The following is a 25,190-nucleotide window of genomic DNA, read 5'->3' on the forward strand; positions in this document are numbered from 1 at the left end:
CAGTAGAGTCTGTTCTGCTGCAGTAAATATGTAATTCCACAACATCAATTAGCTTATAGACTCTTGATAAATAGGGGAATAGTGTCAGTATAACATGGGTAGTGCATTGCCTTATACATGACTTTTTCCTAAACTAGACAAGGGGATCCTGAATAAAGGGAGTTGAATTTTTTTTTAAGATTTATTTATTTATTTGAGAGAGAGCGAGCAGAGGAGCACAAGCATGGAGGGAAGGGGAGGGGCAGAGGGAGAGAGAGTCTTTTTTTTTTTTTAAAGATTTTATTTATTTATTTGACAGAGAGAGACACACAAGCAGGGGGAGTGGGAGAGGGAGAAGCAGGCTTCCCGCTGAGCAGGGAGCCCGATGCGGGGCTCGATCCCAGGACCCTGGGATCATGACCTGAGCCGAAGGCAGACACTTAACGACTGAGCCACCCAGGCGCCCCGAGAGAGTCTTTTAAGCAGACTCCATGCTGAACAGGCTCAGCTTGGTCTCAACGACCCTGAGATCACAATCTGAGCTAAAACCAAGAGTTGGACATTTAACCCACTGTGCCATCTAGGTGCCCCAGGGAGTTGAATTTTATATTTCATCAGGAAAGTAAAACACTTAAAATTCAGCTGCTACAGAAACAAAAGCACCCCCTCCCAAACACACACACACAGAGGTTTTAATTAGAAGTGGTAATTAGCAGCGGCAGGGAAGGGGGGTTCCCTCCTAGAGAAGTACACTCTAGTCTAGCAGGGACTTTTCTCATGTGGCAGTCTGCATTTCCTTTTGTGTCCATCTTAGCCCTACTGTCTTAAAGCTCCACTTCTCAGTTCCCATAAGCCCTTGTTTCTCTTTCTCTGTTTTTATTACCTTTTATTAAGCCCTGAGGTAGCATTTCAGCTGCTGTTAGCTGCCTCACTGGGGTGTCCAAGTTATCTCTGGAGGTGTCCCAATCATTGTTTTTGTTAGTGCTATGGTTACAGAGTTAACGGGGCATTGACTGATCTGTCTTGTGTACCTCTCTGTACCCTCCTGGACCGATTATTTTTTCCTTAAGCCTTGTTGTTTTTAGTATTGCAGAATGCAGGATTTTCAGGAATGTAAGTATTTGTGTTAGAGCAGATGTACTAAGAGACTTCTTCAAGAAGATGCTGGAGCTTAGTGTTGTTGGCTTTGTGGCATTATTTCTGTTCTTGAAGGACTTTATAAAAGAGTTCTGTTTTCTGGCAGTGGAGATCAATGTTTGGAATATGAGGCTTACTAGTCATTTTAAAATGCAGGGGAATGATAAATAGTAACTGAAGAATTTTGTTGTGGATCACTGAAGCGTTCTTTTGTGCTATAATGACATTGTTCTAACAGAGATATCTAAAATTAGAGAAACTACTGAGTAAAAGTAAAATTCTGTATGGTATGATATGGAATGATGTATTTTGATATTATCTTTGTTTTGTTTTGCTCCAAGTAGGGAATTATTGTTTAGGAAAGTTTAGCTTTTTAATAATCTTTAATATCTTTTTTTTTTCTTTCCAAGATTTTATTTAAATCCAAGTTAGTTAACATGTAGTGTAGTATTGGTTTCAGGAGTAGAATTGATCCAAATAGGGAATTGTAATTGTGGCCATTTAGAATACCAAGGTTTGTTTTAGAAATAATAAAATGATACTCAACCTTTAGAAAATGTACAGCAGCATCTTATTTGCTCTGGTATAAAAGCATTGGATACAAATATTCAGTACAAATAAAGGAGTTATTCCTGTTGAATAAGAATAGTGATTATACATACAAATTATATTTAATATAGATTTAAAAATCTAATCCTTACCAAAAGATACTAAGTAGTCTCATTAAAACAGCAAGGAATTGGGGCACTGGGCTTCCTCAGTTGGTAGAGCATGCGATTCTTCATCTCGGGGTTGTGAGTTAGGGTCCCACATTGGGTGTAAAGATTACTAAAAAACAAACAAGAAAACCAAGGAATTATATGCCAGTATTACAGTAATGTAAGAAAACCATTCATGTAGTAGATGACTCTAGAAAAATTTTACAAATGAGAAAAATAGATGTACAAATGAAAAATCAGTATACTCCGAGAGTATACTTGGTGTATAGTCTTTTAGTCAATACTGCAAAAACAGTGTAAACTGCTGATGTGGATTTGCCCCATATAAAAGGAAATGAATAGAGAGCTTTATTAGGGAGTAGACTCCTTGGTGTTAATTTGGGCATTTAAAGAATTGAGGTTGGCATTGGGGTGTGGCATTGGCAGGCCCTGTTATTTTTGGTAATAATATGTGATATGCCAGCAAATTCCAGTGGGGTTCTGTCTCTTACTCGGAGTGCTCAAGGAAACAACCACTGTTCTTTCGGACAAGTCTTTAAGAATATGGGAAAATTGCTGAAAACTCAGAGGATATTGTACAATTGAGTATTTCAGTAGCACAGTTTATTTTTTTAAATTCTTTTTAAAAAACATTTTATTTATTTATTTGAGGGAGAGAGAGAGCACAAGACGGGGGAGGGCCAGAGGGAGAAGCAGACTCCCCACTGAGCAGGGAGCCCGATGTGGGACATGATCCTGGGACTCCAGGATCATGACCTGAGCCAAAGGCAGGTGCTTAACCGACTGAGCCACCCAGGCGCCCAGCACAGACAGTTTAATGGACCCTGGGGAAAGGATCTGAATTGTGAAGATGCTGTAGTTATATTTGTGTATTATAAGTGCATTAATAATAAACCTCTTACAACATTGTCAAATTTTTCCTTTGTTTTTAAGCACTGTTGGATATTATGTAATTCTATTTTGTTTCTCCTGGATGTGAAAAACGGAAATTACATTACACATATTGTATCTGTTTTTAAAAATTGAGGTATAATTGATATACAGCATTGTATTAGTTTCAGTGTAAAATATGATTTGATATTTATATATACGTGTTGTAAAATGATCATCACAATAAGCCTAGCTAACATCCGTTACCATAGTTAGAACTTTTTTTTGTGATGAGAAGTTTTAAAATTTACTCTCTTAGCAACTTCAGATATGCAGTACTGTATTAACTGTAGTTGCCATGTTGTGCATTACATTTCCATGACTTACTTATTTTAGAACTAAAATTTGTACCTTTTGACTCCCTTCACCCATTTTGCCAGCCCCCATCCCCCACCTCTGGCAACCACCAGTCTGTTCTCTGTGTCTATGAGCAGAGTCTTTTTTTCATTTGTTATTTAGATTCCACATAAAAGTGAGGTCATACAGTATTTTAACTATCTTCACTTAGCACATCCATGTTGTCCGTCCATGTTGTCCGTCCATGTTGTCACAAGTGGCAAGATTTCATTCTTTTTAATGGCTGAATAATACTCCAGTGTGTGTTTGTGTGTGTGTGTATCCCCCATACAGTCTATCCATTCATCAACAGATGAACACTTAAGTTGTGTCTGTTGGCTATTGTAAATAATGCTGCAGTGAACATGGGGGTACATATCATATTTTGTAAGTGTAATCTATAAGGCAGAATGCCTATGCTCAATGCATGTTTTTTTCCTCATATCTTAAGGAAGAGAGAGAAAATCCTTCGAAACGGAGTAGGATTGAACGTGATATAGATAATAATTTGATCACATCAACACCAAGAGCAGGAGAAAAGCCTAACAAACAGTTATCTCGAGTAAGACGGAAAAGTCAAGTAAATGGAGGTTTGTTAATATTTAGATATTGTTCTATTAGGTGTAAGCAGAGATCTCACCTGTCATGTTTATTTTCTGTTTTTAAAAATTGACTCTGCAGTTTTTCCCTTATTTTTGTAATATTCTTTGTATTAAGTATTAGTAGCATGAAATAAAAATTTAGCTAATACTAATCTACTTTGCTGAGTTAAAATAAGTAAAGGCAGAGCAACTAGCTTTATACTGTTTATCATAAAAATATATATGGAACATTTTCGACCTCTAATAAACTCTGTTCTTAAAGCAGTAATAACTGTGGCTTAATTTATTGAAATATGTACAAAGAATTTGTTTCTGGATCATGGAATTTCAGAGCTCAGAGAGGGCTTGTATCACTTGGGACAGTGGTTCTTAACTAGGGGTGGTTTTGTCCCCAGGGGACATTTGTTAATATCTGGAGACCCTTTTGGTTGTCACAACCTGTTGGGGGGTTACTACTCATATCTAACAGGTAGAGGTTAGGGATGCTGCTAAACATCCTACAATGTACAGGACATCCTCCTTCAATAAAGAATTATCCAGCCCAAAAATCAATAGTGCTGCTGTTGATAAACCTTGTTCTAGGTCAATATGTTAAAATATTGCTGGGAAGCTCCTCAAAGTCAAAAAGGAGAAAATCAAGAAGGACAAGCAGAGAAGGCTATAAAAACCAACACTTTAGAGCATGGATTACTGCATTTAACCATTGCTGTTTTAAACACAACAGCAAGAATAATTTCTTACTTCTTTCCCCCCAATTCAGTGTTGTATCTCTATTGTTAGAATTGACTGTTAGGGAAAAAGAAACAAAAGACCTATCGCAAAGAAAGAAAGAATGTGGTAGATATCAAGTAAAGTTGTGGAAGGTCAAGGATGATTAATCAAAACACATTTGTTTGAATTTGTTTTTACTGTATCGTTTCCAAAAACCCATGAAAATTTTTTTATTCATAAGAAACTAAAAAAACAAAAGACAAAAAAACCTGTTTGTTCTTCTTAATCACTCTGAAATGATGCCTGGGTATACTTAAGTAATTGACACTGCTATACACAGTCTTCTGCTTCAGTAGATCTATGTTGCCTCTATTTATTTAGCTGTTATTCATTACTAATAGATTGGTTTTGTGAAGTAGGCAGCCTCCCAAAATGTAAATAAGGGCAGGATCTTGCATTTATGTTTTTGATGTTGTAATTTGCTTTACTTACAAAGAGTTTATTTCATTTTCTGTTACACTGGATTTTGAAGCCTTTCAGTCTATATACTTCTAGATGTAAACATAAAATCATTTGATTTACAATTTATTTACCTCAGGATATTTTTAAGTAATCAGTTTTTTTAACAGTAAATGTTAATCAGTTTTTATGAAGTATTTTGAGGCAAAAAATTATTTCCATAATGAATTGTTTAAAACATTTCTTAAAGTCATGTTTTCTAGATTGCAACTTTTTTCTTGTTTCTTTCTTAGAAGCTGGTAGTTATGAAATGACAAATCAACATGTAAAACAAAATGGAAAATTAGAAGATAATCCTTCCTCTGGTAGTCCTCCAAGGACTACATTGTTGGGGACCATATTTTCTCCTGTCTTCAACTTTTTTTCACCAGCAAATAAAAATGGTAAGTATAAACTATTACCCATAATTTGGGTTTAAAAAATTAATAGTTTTCCTAGTTTTTTAAAAGATCTGTTTGATTTTACTGGCATATTTTGTCAGCATCTTATGTTTGTTTTCAGCCTCATTAAAAACACAGCTCCTAAAGAAAAAGAAAAAGAAAAAAAAATACACAGCTCCTAAAAGTTTGTGGTTTTTGTTTTTTGTTTTTTGTTTTTTTTGTTTTTAGTGGCTGAAATAAATTTAGGTCATGTTTAATTCTGTTGAAGTACATGAACTCCACTTTCACTATCTGAAAAGCTAAATGATAAACTTTGGGCTGGAGGGAAAGTAATTTCTTTTATGTTGGAATGACTTCTGTAATCCTTAGTGTGTACAGGAGAGAATCCAGAAATATTTTCAGTATTCTAGATCAATAAAGTAGAATTTTAAAAATATTTTAAGTGAGCTGAAACTAGGTCATTTTTTGTAACACATTTTTATCATTTGTTTTTTAAAGATTTTATTTATTTATTTGACAGAGAGAGTGAGAGCAGGAACACAAGTAGGGGGAGTGGGAGAGGGAGAAGCAGACTCCTGCCGAGCAGGGAGCCCGATGCGGGGCTCGATTCCAGGACCCTGGGATCATGACCTGAGCCGAAGGCAGACGCCTAACGACTGAGCCACCCAGGCACCTCCATTTTTATCATTTGTAACACATTTTATTTATCATTCATCATTTATCATCAAAGACCCCCTAGGGATCTTTAATTTGGATAATTAGTAACTACTCTAATGCAAATGAATTGAAGGTTTTCATTATATAATGCCTTTGCAAAAGAATCAAACTTGGATTGTTTCCCAAAAATTTTTTTTTAAAGATTTTATTTATTTATTTGGCAGAGAGAGAGAGAGAGATAGTGAGAGCCGGAACACAAGCAGGGGGAGAGGGAGAAAGTAGGCTTCCTGCCGAGCAGGGAGCTCGATGTGGGACTCGATCCCAGGACCCTGGGATCATGATCTGAGCCGAAGGCAGACGCTTAATGATCGAGCCACCCAGGCGCCTCCAACATTTTTTTTTAAAGATTTTATTTGAGAGAGCACTCGCACCCTAGGAGAGGGAGAGAAAGAGAATCCCAAGCAGACTCCGTGCTGAGTATAGAACCCAATGTGGGGCTCAACCCTATAACCCTGAGATCATGACCCGAGCCTAAACCAAGAGGTGGATGGATGCCCAGTGGACTGAGCTACCCAGGTGTCCTGCCCAACATACATTTTTTTAAAGATTTAGCTAGTGTTGGGGCGCCTCGGTGGCTCAGTCATTAAGCGTCTGCCTTCGGCTCAGGTCATGGTTCCACGGTCCTGGGACTGAGCCCTGCGTCGGGCTCTCTGCTCCGCGGGAAGACTGCTTCTCCCTCTCCCACTCCCCCTGCTTGTGTTTCCTCTCTTGCTGTGTCTCTCTCTGTCAAATAAATAAATAAAATCTTTAAAAAAAAAAAAAAGATTTAGCTAGTGTCCTGTCTTTTTTGATGATTAATTCTTAATTTCATAAATGATAATTTAGTCTCTAGATTATGTGAGGGCAAGAGTTCATGTCTTTATTTTTGCATCTACCATGTTGTTTGATATAGTATGGGGCACATGGAAAATAGCCATTAAATGCTTGTTGCCTGATTATTTAAATTCTAGTTTGAATTATGTTTCTGGATGAGAATACAATTTTTAAAAGACAGAATGGTGCACTATAAAATCTAAGTGCTCTGGGGGCTAAAAATAATGCATATTGGCACATGAAAGGACTTGTGAAGTCCTATAGTAGAAATAAAACAACAAACTACCTTTAACTTTGTTTAACCCTGTATTTCCTAGGCATATTTGACCCCAAGAACCCTTTTCTGTGGAACATCTATGAACATCTTGTAAAACTAGTGCCCCTTAGAACATCTTTGGAAATAGATGGTGTGGTGGAAAAAGAATGGGCATTGGAATTAGAGAAACTTATTTTAAAATTGCCACTCTTTAACTATGTTACCTTGGTCCAGTTCTTTAAATTGAGCCTCTTAACCTGTGAGAGAAGATAATTATACTTAAGTATGGGACAGGGGTGATTTGAAGATTTCAATTCATTCAGTTCAATATTTGCCATGTCCCAGCCATTGTACTAGGCCCTGGAGATTCAAGGATGATTAACACATGGTCCCTGCCCTCAAGGAGCTTGCTTTTTTACAAGAGGGAGAGAGATCCATAAATAGGTATAATAAATTTTTATAAGTGCATTGATAGAGGTATGGGGCAGTGGGGTGTTCAAAGAATGGAATGGTTCTGTATTCTTGGTGGCATGTAACAATAGTCTTTATAGAAAAGCTGAATCTTGAAAGGTGGTAAAGGGCATTTCAGGTAGAATGAGCAGCACGAGCAAAGGCATTGTGTGTTTGAGAAACAAATTAGTTTATTACAGATGGAGCATTGGATGTGAGGAGCGCATAGGATGGGTTAAGATAGAGTTATAAAGTTGGCAAATTAAAGCTAACATGGTAAGATAATTGAATTTTAATTCTATCCTTAGTGGAGGATGATTGAAAGGTTTTGAATTGGTGGGTAGTATGAACAGATTTGTGTTTTCTAAAAAGCTCTTTGGCAGTAGTGTGTTGGCTACATTCTAAAAAGGTTGGATGTGGGGAAAACAATTAGACTTATAGTCCATGTGAGACTTCATGCAACCTTAATGGTGACACTAGAGAAAAGAAGGGTCAGAGATATAGAATGGAGATGAAAGATTGGAGATGAAAGAGACAAGAGATTAAGAGGACACAGGGTTATTTTTTCAAGAGCAAGAAGTCATGTTTCGGGAGATAGATAATTGAATTTAATTTGGGCCATGCTGAGTTTGAGATGCCATGAAACAACCAAATAAAATGTCTGGTAGCCATTTGTCCTGGTGTGGTTGTAGAGCTTAGAAATATGGGTTTAAGCAATAGTCTATTGTATTATCAGCTTATAGGTATTAGTTAAAACTAGTGGAGTAAATGGTGTATATGGTTCAGTGACCTAAGATCTTGGGGGAATAAATGTTTGGACAGAAGTTGATGTTTCATAGTTACAACTTTTTCTTTGAGGGAGGTGATGGTGCCATGTGCTGAGATTCCTGGTGGCAGGGATTGAAGAGAACAGTGAAGGTTTAGAATGTTTGCTTTTGGGTATAATTAAAAGAAACACACACACACCAGTAAGCCTGTAAGTTACATTGATTCAAGAGGGATTTCTGTGATGGATGACAGTGGAAAGACAAGGGAACAAGGACCCTGAAGCTGCTGGCTTGAGAGTGGTTTAAGTGATATACTGTGAAATCTAGGTGAGAAGGGTGGGGAAGGAGCCGTTGAGGGATTGTTTAGAATGAAAGAGACTGACTTTTATCAAACATGAAGATCACATGTAATAGGAATATGAGATAGATAGATAATTAAAAGATTAGGAGGTTATGGTAGGGGATTGATATACTTGAACTTTAGTTTTCAGAGATAAACCTTTTCTTAGTGTGAATGTCCAGGTTATGATCATGGTAGTTGCTTAAGAAAGCAGTATGAATGAAGAAGGAGCTAAAGAGGGCAAAACCTTTGAGGATTAGTCTTAGGATGAGTCATTGACATCACCTGTAGAGGGTGTTTAATAGACCTTTAAATTGGTAGCTAGGTGTTAAATTCTCTGCTTGAGAGAGGATGCTGGCAGCAGTTGGTAGATGTCAGCGGTGGGGATAAGTGAAGAATTATATAGCTAGGTGACATCAGTCTCAAAGGAACAGGCATTTTTTTTGCAAATTCAGTGGAAAACCATTGATCTGGTAGCAGCAATGGAGATAAATGAATTCTGATACAGTTAGTATGTTGAATGTGGAAGAATAAAGAGCTTTGTGGGAAAGATGTCAGGAAAAGATGTTTTTTGGAAAGGGGTTAGTTACATTTAAAGCTATGACAGAGCAGGAACATTCTGTGAGAAAGTTGAGAGTATGGGAGGTTGATTTTGTTGTTGAAAATGACATTTGGAGGATTCCATAAAGAAATAGAGTTGGGTTTATCTCATAGTGGAAGAAGAATTGGGCAACAGGGTCATCTAGGTGGTGGCTGAGTATGATTAGGAAACTAACTTCAGTCTTTGTTACTGAGGTGGAATCTTGTTAGGAAATTGTTCTTGTGCCTCTGAATAAAAATGTTATGATTAGGGGAACAGTTAGCTCATTCTTGCATAACTACCTCTGGTTTAAAAATTACAACTGCCTACAGTGGCTAGGATGCTTAGTACTGGAAGGATCAGGAGCTGTTCAATGGATATAAATAATGGAAATGATAATGGAAAAAATATATATATAATGCCTAGCTCATAGTAGGCATTTAATAAATGATATTTGCTTTATAGAAAAGAAGTTCTATAGTCAACAATACTGTATTGTATACTTCAAAGTTGCAAAGAGACTAGATAGATTTTCTCACCATAGAAAAATGGTAATGATGTGGCAGGATAGAGGTGTTAGCCTAATGCTAGGTTGGTAATCATAATGCAATATATAAATGTATTAAATCAACACATACACCTGAAACTTATACAAGGTTATATTGTCAGTTATGTATCAAAAATTTTTAAAAATTCTAAATTATGACTGTGGTTTCACTATAAATAGGTGTTTCTAAACTATTTGAACACTTAAGAAAATTTTGTTCACCAATATCACTCTAGCTTATAATAGTCTTTATTACTGATTATTTGAAATGTCTAGAAAAGACTCACTAAACAGTGGTATCCTCAGCTCTGTTTCTGTTGCATTTAGTTTTTCCAAGTATTTATGAGTTTTTCATTATTTAATTTCACTTTTATTAAAATATATTTCACAGGGGCGCCTGGGTGGCTCAGTCGTTAAGCATCTGCCTTCGGCTCAGGTCATGATCTTGGGGTCCTGGGATCGAGCCCTGCCTCGGGCTCCCTGCTCAGCGGGAAGCCTGCTTCTCCCTCTCCCCCTACTTGTGTTCCCTCTCTTGCTGTCTCTCTCTCTGTCAAATAAATGAATAAAATCTTAAAAAAAAATAAAAATATATTTCACATACAACATTATGTAAATTTAAGGGTAAACAGGTTGATTTGATACATTTATATATTGTAATATGATTGCCATGTAACAGTAATTAGCACCTCTATCACATTACATAATTATCTTTTCATTTTAGTGGTTAGAACAATTAAGTTCTATTCTTTTAGCAAGTTTGATGATTAAAATACAATATTTGTCTATATTCACTCTACGGTGCATTACGGTGCATTAGGTCTCTAGGGCTTATGTTTGCTTGCTATAAGTTTGTACCCTTAAAAACATCTATGCCTCTCCCCCCACCCCCTTTTGAGTTTTTAAATGATGGTTGTGAGCATACTGAATCTTGATTATAGGAACATCAGGATCCGATTCCCCAGGACAGGCTGTGGAAGCTGAAGAGATAGTAAAACAACTTGATATGGAACAGGTGGATGAGATCACTACCAGTACTACTACGTCAACGAATGGAGCAGCTTACTCAAATCAAGCAGTTCAAGTGAGGCCATCGATAAATAATGGTTTAGAAGAAGCAGAAGAAACAGTTAATCGTGATATCCCACCCCTTACAGGTGAAGAAAATTCCTTTTCTTAATGCATCTTCATGAATAATGTATAAAAATGCAGGATTTCTTTTTTCTTTAATAGAACAAATGCGTAAGTTTTTCTTTCTTGAACATAAAACAATTAAAATTGGAAATAAAACTTTCTCCCCCAAATCTGGTCATTTTGAAATTGAATCTTTTAAAAGGCTATTTTGACGGAGCATTAGTCATCTTACAGTTTATTTGTACTAATCTGACTACTTAGAAATTTAACACAAATAGGGGCGCCTGGGTGGCTCAGTTGGTTAAGCAACTGCCTTCGGTTCAGGTCATGATCCTGGAGTCCCAGGATCCAGTCCCGCATCGGGCTCCCTGCTCATCAGGGAGTCTGCTTCTCCCTTTGACCCTCCTCCCTCTCATGCTCTCTATCATTCTCTCTCTCTCTCAATAAATAAATAAAAATCTTTAAAAAAATAAGAAATTTAACACAAATAGCAAAACATATGCTCATGTTTATGAACACACTTAATTATAATTGCACTAGTATCAGACCCTTTGGTCTGAAGTTCCCACCTAAAGGCAGCCTTATACCTTCAGATTTGTTGCATATATAGATGACATCCCCCCAAAAGAAGCTTCTTTTCCCTGATCTTTCCCTGCATCCAAACTTTGCAGCCTAATTCTGGATCCTCATAAAGGCCTACCGTAATTGTTGGGTCCCTGAGCCAGTTGTCATGGAAATGTAGAACATATGAGATCAGAATTTATTACCTCTGAGGGTTGTGGTATACAGATGTATAAAGCTAAAAGATGAAACTCTTCCATCATGCTTAAAAGCAGAAATAAAATTGAGGATGGTCATCTTTTCCCAGAGGGACAAGATCTTGGGCTTTTATTTTAGATTTGTCTTTTTTTTTTTTTTTTAAATGTTTTATCTATTTATTCATGAGAGTCAGAGAGACAGACAGGCAGAGGCAGAGAGAGAAGCAGGCTCCCCGCCTAGCAGGGAGCCCGATGCGGGACTCGATCCCAGGACCCTGGGATCATGACCTGAGCCGAAGGCAGACGCCCAACCATCTGAGCCACCCAGGCACCCGTAGATTTGTCTTTTTATTTCCTATAATGCCATGCATTTGAGAGACCCTAGCACATATGTATTGGTTCAGAAATGTAGTCTGGCATAAGTAAGTAGAATGATGTTCTTCCCTTGAATATAAGGGGAAACTTGAAAAAATATAATCAAAACGGCAGAAAACATTTAAAGAAAAAATGCTACAATTATGAAACTTCTATATAGGGCAACCCAGTAATACCAATATGAAGAGAAAAGCGACATAACAGAAAGATTTATTTTAAATTGGTCAAATAAAAGATTAACTTCTGTAGTGTTAAACGTAAGATCTATAATGTTAAATTATAATGTTATATTTTTTTAAAGATTTTACTTATTTATTTGATAGAACACAAGCAGGGGTAGTAGCTGGCAGAGGGAGAAGCAGACTCCCTACTGAGCAGGGAACCCAATGCGGGACTCGATCCCAGGACCCTGGGATCATGACCTGAGCTGAAGGCAGACGCTTAACCGACTGAGCCACGCAGGCGCCCTGTAATGTTATATTTTAAGAATAATACTGAATCTGTCAAATCAACATGGATTATGTACATAGTTCATTCTTGGGCAGATAAGATTTGCAAAGGAATCTACTCTTCACCTGTCATTTTATGCTCATTCCTTGCCAGTGTTTGGGCGTATAGACTAAGTCCAGGGCTTTGGACCTCCTGTTTGATGTTTGTTCTGTATTTTTGTGCTGCTGTATAATCCTGTGTATTTATTTTTTTTCTGACAACTGTGAAGATGGAGAAGGGATTTCTATAGCATTAGTGGTTTCTGGGGGGTGGGGAGTAAAGTTTACTCCAGTTGTCTCATTCATTCATTTATTTCCTTAACTTTTATTGAACACCTATTTTCTGTGATGGACGTTATTTATAAAGATGAATAAGATAAATGCTCCTTGACCCTGAAGAGTACATTATCTAATTGATGAGCCAGGTAATCACAAAAATTACTGTACAGTGTGGTGAGTGCTATTAGAAATAAATGTGCAGAATGATGAGGTGGCACATTGCATTCACTCTGGATCATGAGAGGATAGAAGTAAAATTTTTGCTGATCTTAAAAGATGAGTATGAGTGACAAAGGTTATTACTTTTCCTTAACTTCAAGAACCTAGCCAAAGAGAACAAGAAGGAAGGAGGATGGCTCTGTCATTTACTTAGCTTTGTGACTTTAGACAACTTACTTAAGCTCTCTGAGATGACTCTCTGACCTTTAAAAGGGAAATAATTCAGGGTTATGAAAGCTAAATGGGATGAAATAAGAAAAATGCTTAGCATGAAGGCACTCAAATACTGCTTCCTTTCCCCCTTTCTCTGAAGTTAATAGGAATTTGAAACAAGTGGTTAGAAGATATATTTTTCCATTACCCCTTGTGCTAATGAACTGTTATTGGCATGAAATTACAGATGGACAAAAATTATGTTTTACCTCTGTCGTCATTCACTTAACATACATACTGTGTTACAAGGTAATACATACACAAAGAATTATTACATGATAGGGGCGCCTGGGTGGCTTAGTCGGTTAAGTGTCCGACTCTTGGTTTAGGCTCAGGTCATGATCTCAGGGTCATGAGATGGAGCCCCATGTCAGGCTCTACGCTCATTGCAGAGTCTGCTTGAGATTCTCTCCCTTTTCTTCTCCCTCCCTCTTTGCCTCTTTCCCCACTCATTCATGCACTCAGTCTCTGTCTCTCTAAAATAAATAAAATCATTTTAAAAAGAATTAATACATGGTAATAGCAAAAAATATTTGTTTTTTTTCCTTTGACTATTATCCACCAATATTCCATTGCTATAGACAGATTATAGCAGTTTTAGTGAGTTCCACTGTCTTAGTCCTTTTGGGCTGCAATAACAAATTACCACAGACTAGGTGGCATATACACAGCAGAAATTTATTTCTCATGGTTTAGGAGGTTGGGAAATCCAAGATCAAAGCACCAAGCAGATTCATTACCTGGTGAGAGCCTGCTTTCTGGTTCATAAACAGTTATTTTCTCATGCACCCTTCCATGGCAGAAGCTATGTGAACTGTCTGGAGGCTCTTTTATAAGGGCACTAATCCCATTCATGAGGGCTCCACCCTCATGACCTAATGACCTCATGACATCCTAAAGTCTCCACCTCTAAATACCATTTTGTGGGGACACAAACATTCAGTCTCTGGCATCCATCTTGAACTTTTAGCTCTGAGACATTACCTCTAACTTAGAATTTTACCTTTTGTCCTTTCCTTGAATTTAAGTTATAATTATTGTCTTAGAAAATTCCCAGCATAATTTTTTTTTTTTAAGTTTTTTGTTTATTTAAGTAATCTCTGCACCCAACATGGGGCTTGAACTCCTGACCCTGAGATCCAGAGTCACATGCTCTTCCGACTAAGCCAGCCAGGCTCCCCTCTCAGCATTATTTCTAATGCTCTATCATTTGATAGAATTTTAGCTTAAATGTAGGATGGACCATTTGTCATGGAATAGAGAATTACTTCATGATTATTTTTAGGTTGCTTGTAAATTAGAAGTAAAATAAGGCCTCTTCTAAAGCAATGGTTTCTATATAAAGCAGCATTTTTTAACTTTTTAAAAGATTTTAGACAGCCTCGAGATTCCTGTAAAAATGTACATACAACATTTTTTCATAAGTCTTCAGGGGGTTTCATGAACCTCTTAAAGAGTGTTCATAGATCTCAGGTTAAAAACTACCTCTCGGTCTAAGGTCAGCACAGATATATATTGACTGCTTGTATATGTATGTACAAGGTACTTTGCAAAGTGTCACTGCTTACAAGAGCCCCGTGAAATTTTTATGTTTATACATATAACACCATGCAGTTAGAAATTGAAATTTCATGGAGTGCATGATTCTGGTAATAAGTAGTGAATTTTCTCTTTGCTGTGAGGGATTTTAATTCTGCCAGCCATGATCTAGCTTGCTATTTTATCTATAATGGCAGTTTTTTTCCTTTGGATCTGGAGTTAGATCTGTGTATTAATAAATTTGCTATGCAATACTGTTTGTAAGTTATTTCTGTCATTTCTTGAACCTAAAATACACAGGGCTTCAGGAAAATCTTATATAAAAACGGTAAAAATGTATACTTCATAGTGAGTAAAAGTAACATTTTGTTTTTCATTTTATTAAATAGCACCAGTAACTCCAGATAGTGGTTATTCATCAACTCACGCAGAGGCTACCTATGAAGAAGACTGGGAAGTATTTGACCCGTGAGTTTTTTGTTTTTTTGTTTTCCTTTCCCTCTTGGAGCAGAATGAAAGACGTGTGTGGAGGGGTGGCTGAATGGTATATTGGAAAGAACATGTAACTTGTAGGTTACTGAAATATTTTATATTTTCAGTTTTATTTACATTTCATAGGTTTGGTTTACTAGATTAAAAGTGTATTATTTAATTAAAGATTTAGATATGAGCTGAATTTAGTAATATGTCTTATATTTATAAAATGTAGAAATGTTGAGATTTTCTTAAAATTTGATTTGTAGGTATTATTTCATCAAACATGTTCCACCACTGACAGAAGAACAACTAAATAGGAAACCTGCTCTTCCATTGAAAACAAGAAGCACACCAGAATTCTCCCTAGTTTTAGACCTGGTAAGTATATTGTATGTACAGGTAGAGAAAATAAAGGAGTTAAATTTCTTTTTTAAAAACTCTAGCTCAAAATACCTGAGAGGATAAAAGTGAACGTAAATAGTCTTACACATTTACTAAACATATCTTAGATGTTCTGAAATGTTTTTATTTGAAGCATAGTCCAATGCCAAGGTCCTCAGTTTGATTGGTATCAGGTACTCTTTGAAAATAAATTAGGCTTTCATTTTTGTATTTAAATTAGTTCTTTCCCCCATATTTCTGAGATCCTTGCAAATTTTTTTTTTAATTTCCTGATAAATTCTATTTCATTTCATGCTTAGATTTTGCCTTTTGGGGGGGCGGTGTCAGGATTATATTTCCTTGAAGAACCAAATATTATTTGGGTCCCAATGAATTAACCTTATGCAAGATTATAGCCCTTTTCCTTTTCTTATTTTTGTGCAGTATCTAATACCAATAACTTTATTAATAGACTCCCAAAAACATGATCTCTTAATGCTAATAAAACCTTTAATATGTTCTCTTGGTGTGTTAAAAATTTATGTTTTAGGGTACCAGAAGTGCTTTGAGAACTGAACACCTACCTATTATATAATATTGGGAAGCATTTTATTATTTAGCCTTTGTTACTCGTATCCTGTAATTGGAAATGTGGTTTATTTCTCATAAAATTTTTTTCTTGAGGAGAAGTTTATTATTTTAAATCTTAACTAGCATGTATAGTTCTTTTTTGAGAGTTCAGCACCTTAGCCTTTGTCTAGCCAGAGAGATGTAAGAGAGGTCTCCAGAGGTCCTAAGTATTAGGTATTTATTAGAGGATAAATAGCAAGAGAAAAATTTTGAAACTGATCATGAGTAGTGTAGATTTGATGTGCAAGTTAGTGGAGAAACTGAAAAAAGAGATTTTGCTAGATTTTTGTGTTAGGAGTTGATGTGGTCATGATAGCAAGCTTGACCATACAATTTTTAATCCAATGTGGAGGTAAACAGAAAAGATAGGATTTGGCTGAGCATAAACGAGTAATTTTATAGAAATAAATGAAGAATGATCAAAATTTAGATAGTCTATAGATGAAGAAGTAGTAGAATTAGTTATGATTCAGTTGAAGGAAAGAGGATACCTTTTTTTAGATGCTAAGACAATACCTTGAAATGTGTAGACTGATATGCTATTAAAAGAAAATGAGGCATATCTAGAGTATTTTTTGCTCTTTGCCTCCCCAGAGTTAACTTTAGGTTAAAAGAAACACTCCAGCTAATAAGATGTGGAATCACAAGGTATGAACATTTGTGTTTCATTTTAATTCATTGTAAATGCATTGGAAAATTTTGGGGTTAGTCATAGGCAGCTTTTTTTTAAAGAATGTTTTATCACTTACTACAAATAGAACTGTTTTTTAATCATTCAGTATTTAAGAAATATAAATATTTGCACATATCTTAGATGGAATGATCCTCACCTTCTTATCCTCTTAATAAAAAACAGGGTTTGGTAATCAAAAATGACAAGTCTTCATTGACTGCTAATTTAGTTAAATGTTTTTGTCTGAAACATATTCAACAGATACTAAGGCATCCATTTTACAAAATAAAAAACTTTATAAAACTTTAAAGGATAAGGAGCTATGTGAATAGAATATATGTATTTTTAAAAATAATTAGATTCTAAACTTCCATTTGCTAATTGTTAAATAAAAGGAGCTTATATTTATTTTACTTATCAGAAAGTTGGCAACTGCAGAACTCAGAACACTGGTTCTCAGACTTGAGCATGCATCGGGATAACCTAAAGGGCTTATTAAAATATAGATTGCTGAGCTCCTTTTTTCTTCATCCCCTTTGGAGTTTTTGAATTATCACAAGTGGAGCTGGAGAATTCACATTTCTAACTAGTTAAAATTTTGCATTTCTAACTAGTTATTTATTTGCATTTCTAACCCAGATGATGCTGATGCTACTTTTTGGTCCAGGAACCATACCTGAGAACCAGTGGCTTAGAAAATTCTATTCCACATTGCCATGCCACACACAGGAATGTATGATAAATGTAAAATTCCACATATGAATGAGTGTTTTCATAAATGTTTCTGGTGGTCATGGGTACATAAAATTATCATTTGAAATTTCTTTTAATATCTTGGTTCATTCGGTGTGTGCTTTTTATTTTAAGGATGAAACACTAGTACACTGTAGTCTAAATGAGCTAGAAGATGCAGCACTTACTTTTCCAGTCCTTTTCCAAGATGTCATTTATCAGGTAATTAAAAACAATTTTTAACTTGATTTTTAGCCTGTTAGATAATGTTCTGAACCAAGAAATCTTTTGTAATTTTATTTGTGTGTGTAAAGTTTAATGTGTTTTTTCCTAATGGATTTCATCAATATATTACTGATTTATTAACCCAAAGTAGCATCATGCTAAATAATTACATAAAACATTAAATGTTACCCAAAAATGTCAACTTTTTTAACCCAGTGATCTCTGCTAGTTTCATAATCTGTTTGCCAGCAGGTGGAGGCAGGAGCACTGACATTATAGATCCCCAAGAAGAACTTGCCAGGTTAACACCTGGTGTTTTGCTTTTTGTGTGTTTTTTTTTTCCCCAAAAAATCCAGTTAGTATAAAGAAAACTCATTCCTTGTTGGTCATTTTTATTTCCTTTTGTAGTAATATGGCCTGTAGATTGCAGTTTGGTATATCTACTTTATATTAATCACAGAAGTCCAGGACACTTCCGGTTATTGCTTTAAAAATCTGGGTAAAAGCATTTCTCCCTCATCTGTGTTGATGGACAAGTAACCATGCAAAATGCAAAGATCATTTACATTTCACTGTAAATTATGTGTGTTGGCCATAGTTTTTTCTTATGTTTGAGATTTTCCTATCATAAAATTTCAATTAATTTATATGAATACACTTTGAAAATTGCAAAGTGCTTTTCTGTGTTGGTGGTGGTTACTTAATTAGCATTACCTTCATACATAGCAGTTGTTGAAGGGTTGGGAAAGGGTCAAAAAGTTTGTTCTTTGTCAAGAGGAAGCCAACCCAAGGATTAAATAAAGCCACAGAACATTTACTGTGTGAATGATGGAAAGGTGTTCATGGTTGTTTGTGCTCTTAATAGGCAGTTAGAATATGGTATAGTTTTCTTGGCACATGATAGTTACTGTCTTTTGGGAATCAAAAAATTTCACAGTTAAAGAGAAGTTTGTGGTTCAGGATCTGCTTTACCTACTTTATGAGTCGTAAGAGAATTTATTTTAGCAATTCTTGTTAGTTCTGGTTTAACCTAGATAGGCATTGTAGGCATGCTAATATTTGAATACTATATTCATTTCCCTTCTATGGAGGCTTATTTTAGTTCTGGCTTTTGATTAGAGAATGAGCAAAATATACATAAAAATAAAGGATTGTAAGATTTTTGTATTTCTTTTTAACTGGATATTATTTGGCTTAAGGTAATCTCTTTTCTTAATAAGACCTTTTTTGCCAAATGGGTTGTTCTTTTTTAGTTCACATCAAGGACAGGAGTCTTGTGGCAAATATAAATAGTATAGCAATATCTTAGTTCTCTCTTTTTAGCTTGATAACCTTGGTTTTTGTTCAAAATTGCATTCAGGATTTGAATTTGGAAAGTTGTTTGAAAAATATTAAATAATTATTTTGGAATGACTTCTTAAGCTTTCAGATTTGAAATTTGTTTCTTGCAGATAGTTTTGGTTTATGTCATTTTTAATAGTTAAGAAACTTGGAAAGTAGATGAGTTTGATTCTTCCCTTTCATGAGCATTTCTTTTTATTGTGACCATAAAATTGAATTTTTTCTTGCTGCTTCCACCATTTCTGCCTTAATTCTCTTCTTTCTTTTTTTTTTTTTTTTTTATAAAGTTCTTATTATTTTTATGTGGATCTGGATAGTTGTCTTATTTTGAATAAAAGTCTTGTAGCGGTGCATACAACTAATACTTATAAAAACCATATATGTACTGCAACTACCTCTGGAATTCAAAGAACTCTTTTTCTTATATATTCTGAGTTATACTTTCTGAAACTGAAAAATAAATGATCTAGCCTAAATTAGGAGCAGTGAGCAGGAAGTTTGAATCTTATAAGTTACAGAGACGATTGCATTTTATTATTATGATTTATTAGTTACTACATCATGTACAGAGTTTAGTCCCCCTTCAGTAAATTTTTGAGGATGTCCATAGTTAATATTGAGTATAATCCCTTGGATTTCTGGTTTTGGCATAGCCATTCTGTCTGCTTTTTTAAAAAGAACTTTGAAGAAATCTTGGGTTAGGGTTCCCCTAGTTTTCAGACCAGCAAGCTCCCTTTAAACAGGGAATGATGTCTTTTAAACTTTCAGTGGTGTTGTCTCCATCTACTGGCAAAGAAGAAATATACACAAGGGTCTGAGATGATCTAAGAGATTTTGGAGAAACCACATTATTAGGTAAGATGTAACTTACATATTTAACCACTGCAATATAATGTGGCCCACTTAAAGGTAGAAACCTGTAAAATACTGTATATACTCTTAAAAAATAATTTATTGAGGTGAAATTCACAACATAAAATAAACCATTTTTAAGTGAACCATTCCATGGCATTTATCTGTATACTCTTGAATCTGTCAGTTCCATAGCATTTACATAGCATAGTGTATACTCTTAAAAATAAACTGGTAATATTAAGGTAGGATCAGATTCTTCATCTGAATCAACACCAAGTGTCCTCTTGGGACTTATTTTACTTTTAGTTTCTTTTTGTGGTAAGTTTGTTATGGTTGACCTATATTTAATTTTCATTCTACTTGTTATTTTTGTTTCTTTCAAACAATTTAAAGTGTAAATTGTTTCACGTATGTTTTAATAATCATCTATATTAGGGGTTGGCAAACATTTTCCTGAAAAGGGCCAGTTTTTATTATTTTAGGTTCTGCAGTCTCTGTTCCAAATACTTTTTCTGCCATTGTAGCATGAAAGTAGTCATAGACAGTAAGTACATAATCAAATAAGCGTGGCTGTGTCCCAGTAAAACTTTATTTACAAAAATAAGTGACAGTTTGTATTTGACCCACAAGCCATAGTTTGCTGACCCTTGGTGTGATAATTATGAGAGTATATACAGTAAATTTACATACTCAAATTCTAAGTGGAAGTAAGTAATAAAATGTTCATCAAAACTCTTATTAATATATAGATAAATTTAAAACTGGATCCACTATAACCTGGTTGTGGGCTTTCTTAGTTTTTTCAGATGAAAGTTTAAGGGAAATTTAAGATGACCACTACTCACATTTAAAGATTGCCTGACTAATGGTATATACTCTCCTTTTGATTGATAAGTAGGACTCAACTCACTTAATGCAGGTGTCAGAATTTTTGAGCAGGTCGATTATTCAAGCCTCAATTTAGTACATTGAGTGTATTTGAATTCCATTTCTCTGGGGGATAAAAAACCCTAAAAGACACAATCAAATTAAAATTTGATACATGTTACTACTGACACTATATGGATAGACAGATTGTAGTTTCTGTAGTTGGAGAGAAAAAGTCATTAACTGAGTTTTTAAAGTGAGGGTATGGCACTCACAAAGGCAAAAGTAATGGATTTTTGTTTGAATGGGTCTTTTTTTCCCTTTAAATTGGTTGTTTTTCCATATTATTTTATAGTTAGTTATTGGGAAAGCGTATTTATTCATAGAATGGTGCAAATGCATTTGATATCTGAAAAAACAAGTGCATGATCAGTTCCAATGCACATATTTAATCTTTATATTTCGCTTATATTGACACATTGTCAGGAAATCCATCTCGTGGTGTTACTCAGTTAAGAGGTCTCCACTGTATTTAGTTTCTGTTCCTGCAGATCCACCAATTCAAGACTCTAGGTCATCTCACTCCCTCTTCCATCCAGAAGATGACTTCTATCCACAAGCAGGACTGAATCAAAAGACAGATTTTTCACTTAGCTCTTGAGCTGAACCACCTCCTCAATGACCTTCCTCTATCTCCATCAAGAACTGGAGCTCAGTTTTTTGAAGATGTAATAGAGCTACTCAGCCCAAACGTGGCTAATTGAAGACAAAAAGAAGATGCCTCATATGTTTCACCACAGTACAGCCAAACGTAACTGTGCTGTCCAACTCCTCATTCTGTAAAGTATGGCAGGGGCATCTGATTTTTGACTCTGTTCACCAATAAGACTTTAGCCAGTCAGTGGCTTTCTGAAGATCAGTAAAATCATCAAACTTTGGGTCAGCTGTCCAGAAATCAGATTGTGGTAAGCACTCAAGGAGAGATAGGTTCCATAGGGAGCTACTTGCTAAAGGGTGCTTTGTTTTTATTAGTGGAGGTTGCTTTTATGGGAAAAGTTGGGGGGAGAGGTGGGTGGGAAATCATGTTAGCAAAGCTCCACCTCTTCCCCATTACTGTAGTTTGTTTGTTTTCTGGGAACCTTATAGCCTAGGATAATTTTCACAAGGATCTCAAATATTTTGTACTACAGAACAAGAGGAATAGAGGGTCAGTGGCTTCTTTCTCCTCTCTCTAGTCTTTCTTAGAAAAGTCACCATTATTTTTGCTTCATGAAGAAAAAGCAATCATGTAAATGAAGAGCTTTGTAGTAAATATCTAATCAAATTTTTCCTTCTCTCAGGCTCTGACTTAAATTGATACTAACCAAGAGGCATTTTGTTTTGACCTTCATAAAGCATAATTTTTGTTGTACAAAAGTAGTATGTATAATTGTGCCTTAAATAAAACATCTGGGGTCGTGGACACTTAGTTTTGAGGATTAATGTAATATTTTAGCTGGTAGGGAACAATATTTTGATAATTGTAGGTTAATATTAAAAAGTAATTTTAAAGGAACTTTCCTATCCTTATTAGTAAGTATAGTTAGTCATTGGTACTAATTTTTTCATTGTAATTATTCATTATTGATTTTTAAGGTTAAAAAAAGAAAGAGCTGAAACCTATAGTTATATGCTTCTCAAAGATGATAAAAGGTATTTCATGAGGAATTCTTTGTATCTTTTAAATGTATCTTAAAATTAGAGGCAGTTCATTTTAAAAATGCATGGAAAATTCTTGTTCAATAGCTAAAAACGCTTTGCAAATTTAGGAGAGGTGACAGTTGATTACTAAGCATATTAAATTGTTTAGACAGTTTAGAATTTGTTTTTAAAGGCAGCATTTTTTGTTCTACTAAAATGACCTTTTTTTTGCTTTTAAAATGACTAAATTTTATGTAAATAAAAACACAGCAATAGCTTATTTATATACACACACAAACATATATGCACACATATTTAAATAAACAATATATATAATGGCCAATTTTTATTTGAAGATTTTGCTTCGTTGCCAACTCATCTATATGAACACCATAAGCTTCACTTTATCCCATGTAGACTCTATAGGAAAATCCCTTTTCACATGTATTTCTATTTAGTATAATGTTTTGCAGAATCTTTTAGTTTGGGGGTTTTTGTTTTTATTATTTTTTATTTTGATGTTTTAGTATTTACCTATTCATTTCCAGAATTGGTCTGCTTACAAATACTATACCAGCAGCCATCTACTTGTTGGGACTGTGTTAAGCAAGGGATGTTACTATAATGTCACCCAGTGGGTTATGAAGTTGAGGTCTCCACAGGGCCTACCTGAGCAACCCTCTTCTATAAAGAGGATTTAGGTTCCATCTCTGTGCTCTAGTATTGATGCTAAGAAAATGTTAACTACGTTAAATAGTTAAGCTATCAGCTGATGCAATTCATGATTTAAAAGTATAGACTGCTGCTGTACAGCTTTCTCTTTGAGTTGAGGGTACCCAGTTCTGCCCCATAGAATCATACTCATTCCCGCTATTCTCCTTATGACTGAGTACTTTTAAATAATAAGGTGGATAGTAATAATAGTTGGCAGTCTCAGTGTGCCAGGCACTCTTCTAGGTGCTTTACATGTATTAACTTACTTAATCCTCACAACAACCCTATGAGGTAGGTACTGTTATTTTACCCATTTTATAAATGAGACAAAGGTGTACAGAAGGGTTAACAAATGGGCAGAGTAAGTGTCTACGAATGGTTAGATTTTTCAGTTATTTATAGCATCTCATTCTTCACATTCCCCAGCTTTGTTGGTTTTCTACAGCTTTAAAGTCTTACTGCTAATTAAATAAATAGCATTTACCAGTCATCTTTTTATTTAAAGGTGCCATACTCTTAAGTAGGTGAGTCCCACTGAATTGACTGTTTTTTGTTTTGTTTTGAACCTGTATCAGTATGGGGCACCTGGCTGGCTCAGTTGGTGGAGCATGCCACTCTTGATCTTGGGGTCATGAGTTTGAGTCCCATGTTCAGCATAGAGATTACTTCAAAAAAGTTAAAAATTAAAACAATTTAAAAAGCTTTAGCAGTATAGCAATAAATTCAGAGGATATCATGGAAAAATTTTTAATAAGATGTTTCTTTTTGGATATGTTAAGGTTATATTATCTGTGCTTACAACCATTTAGAAGTATTTTTCCTTAGGGGCACCTAGGTGGCTCAGTCCATTAAGTGTCCGCTTAAGCATCCGACTCTTGGTTTCAGCGCAGGTCATGATCTCGTGGTCCTGGGATCAAGCCCCGCATCAGGGTCCACGCTCAGCGCAGAGTCTGCTCGAGATTCTCTCTCTCTCTCTGCCCCTTCCCCTACTCGAGCTCTCTCTCTAAAATAAAATAAATCTTTTTTTTAAAAAAGACATATTTTTCCTTAAAAGATTTATATATATGTAAGGAATTTTTTTCTTCTTCACTTGCCCACAAAGTGATGGCTGCTTTGGGTGTTTTCTTCTTCTTCTCCCTCTCCTCCTCCTCCTCTTTCTTTTTTTAGTCATGCTGTTAAAGTTATCTATGAAATTAGATAAGGTTTGGTAAACTAATAGAAATTATTCAGTTTATATAGCTTGACACTGCATACTTAGTCATGAATTTGAACTTAGACTATCACAAAATATAATCAATTTATAACTAGATTGTTATTTTGGTGGCTACTTTTATTAAATCTAGTTTTGCTTACCATTTATGGCCTGGTTGGACTATGTATATACACAATTATAGGCTGTTCTCATTGTCTTAATACCGAAGAAAGTATAGGCTATCAGGTATTGTTTATATGAAGGAATGTTGATGTACTGTTAATGTAATGTTTTATTATATATTTTTCTATGTAAAATTTAAATTTTAGCAAAATCAGTCCACAACAGATTATATACAAGATTAGTTCCATTATCACTATTTTGCATGTATTATTCTAGTAGATTTTATTTTTAAAGTTTTGTATTTTGAACATATTCATAAATCTGTATCTTTGCATAGTAGTCAGTCCTATTTAAGATGTATCTTTGGGTATGGTATTTTTATATAATTGTTTCTTTATAGCATTCTGCATTATTTTTAAACTTTTGGCTTTTTCAAAAGGTATGTTGTTCAGTGATGGAAGATTAAAACTTTGTAAAGAGAAGTTTGAAGAAGGATGGTTAGTGAAATACTAAGT

The 25,190-nt window shown here is 35.1% G+C and overlaps 1 protein-coding gene across 3 annotated transcripts in view; it reads left to right on the forward strand.

The window, feature by feature from the left end:
* The window catches only part of CTDSPL2 (CTD small phosphatase like 2), a 76,734-nt gene that overhangs the window by 41,037 nt on the left and 10,507 nt on the right, over positions 1 to 25,190 (forward strand). For 2 of the 3 annotated variants that reach the window (XM_032417111.1, XM_032417109.1), the window contains exons 3-8: positions 3,553 to 3,691; positions 5,167 to 5,316; positions 10,722 to 10,937; positions 15,175 to 15,253; positions 15,529 to 15,640; positions 17,814 to 17,900. In XM_032417111.1, coding sequence (XP_032273002.1) covers positions 3,553 to 3,691; positions 5,167 to 5,316; positions 10,722 to 10,937; positions 15,175 to 15,253; positions 15,529 to 15,640; positions 17,814 to 17,900 — 783 coding nt within the window. The remainder of the gene's footprint in view (positions 1 to 3,552; positions 3,692 to 5,166; positions 5,317 to 10,721; positions 10,938 to 15,174; positions 15,254 to 15,528; positions 15,641 to 17,813; positions 17,901 to 25,190) is intronic. The other variant, XM_032417112.1, reaches the window with a different exon arrangement.

The sequence above is a fragment of the Phoca vitulina genome, unplaced genomic scaffold (genome assembly GCF_004348235.1).
Source record: "Phoca vitulina isolate PV1807 unplaced genomic scaffold, GSC_HSeal_1.0 scaffold20, whole genome shotgun sequence".
In the NCBI taxonomy this organism is placed as follows: Eukaryota; Metazoa; Chordata; class Mammalia; order Carnivora; family Phocidae; genus Phoca; species Phoca vitulina.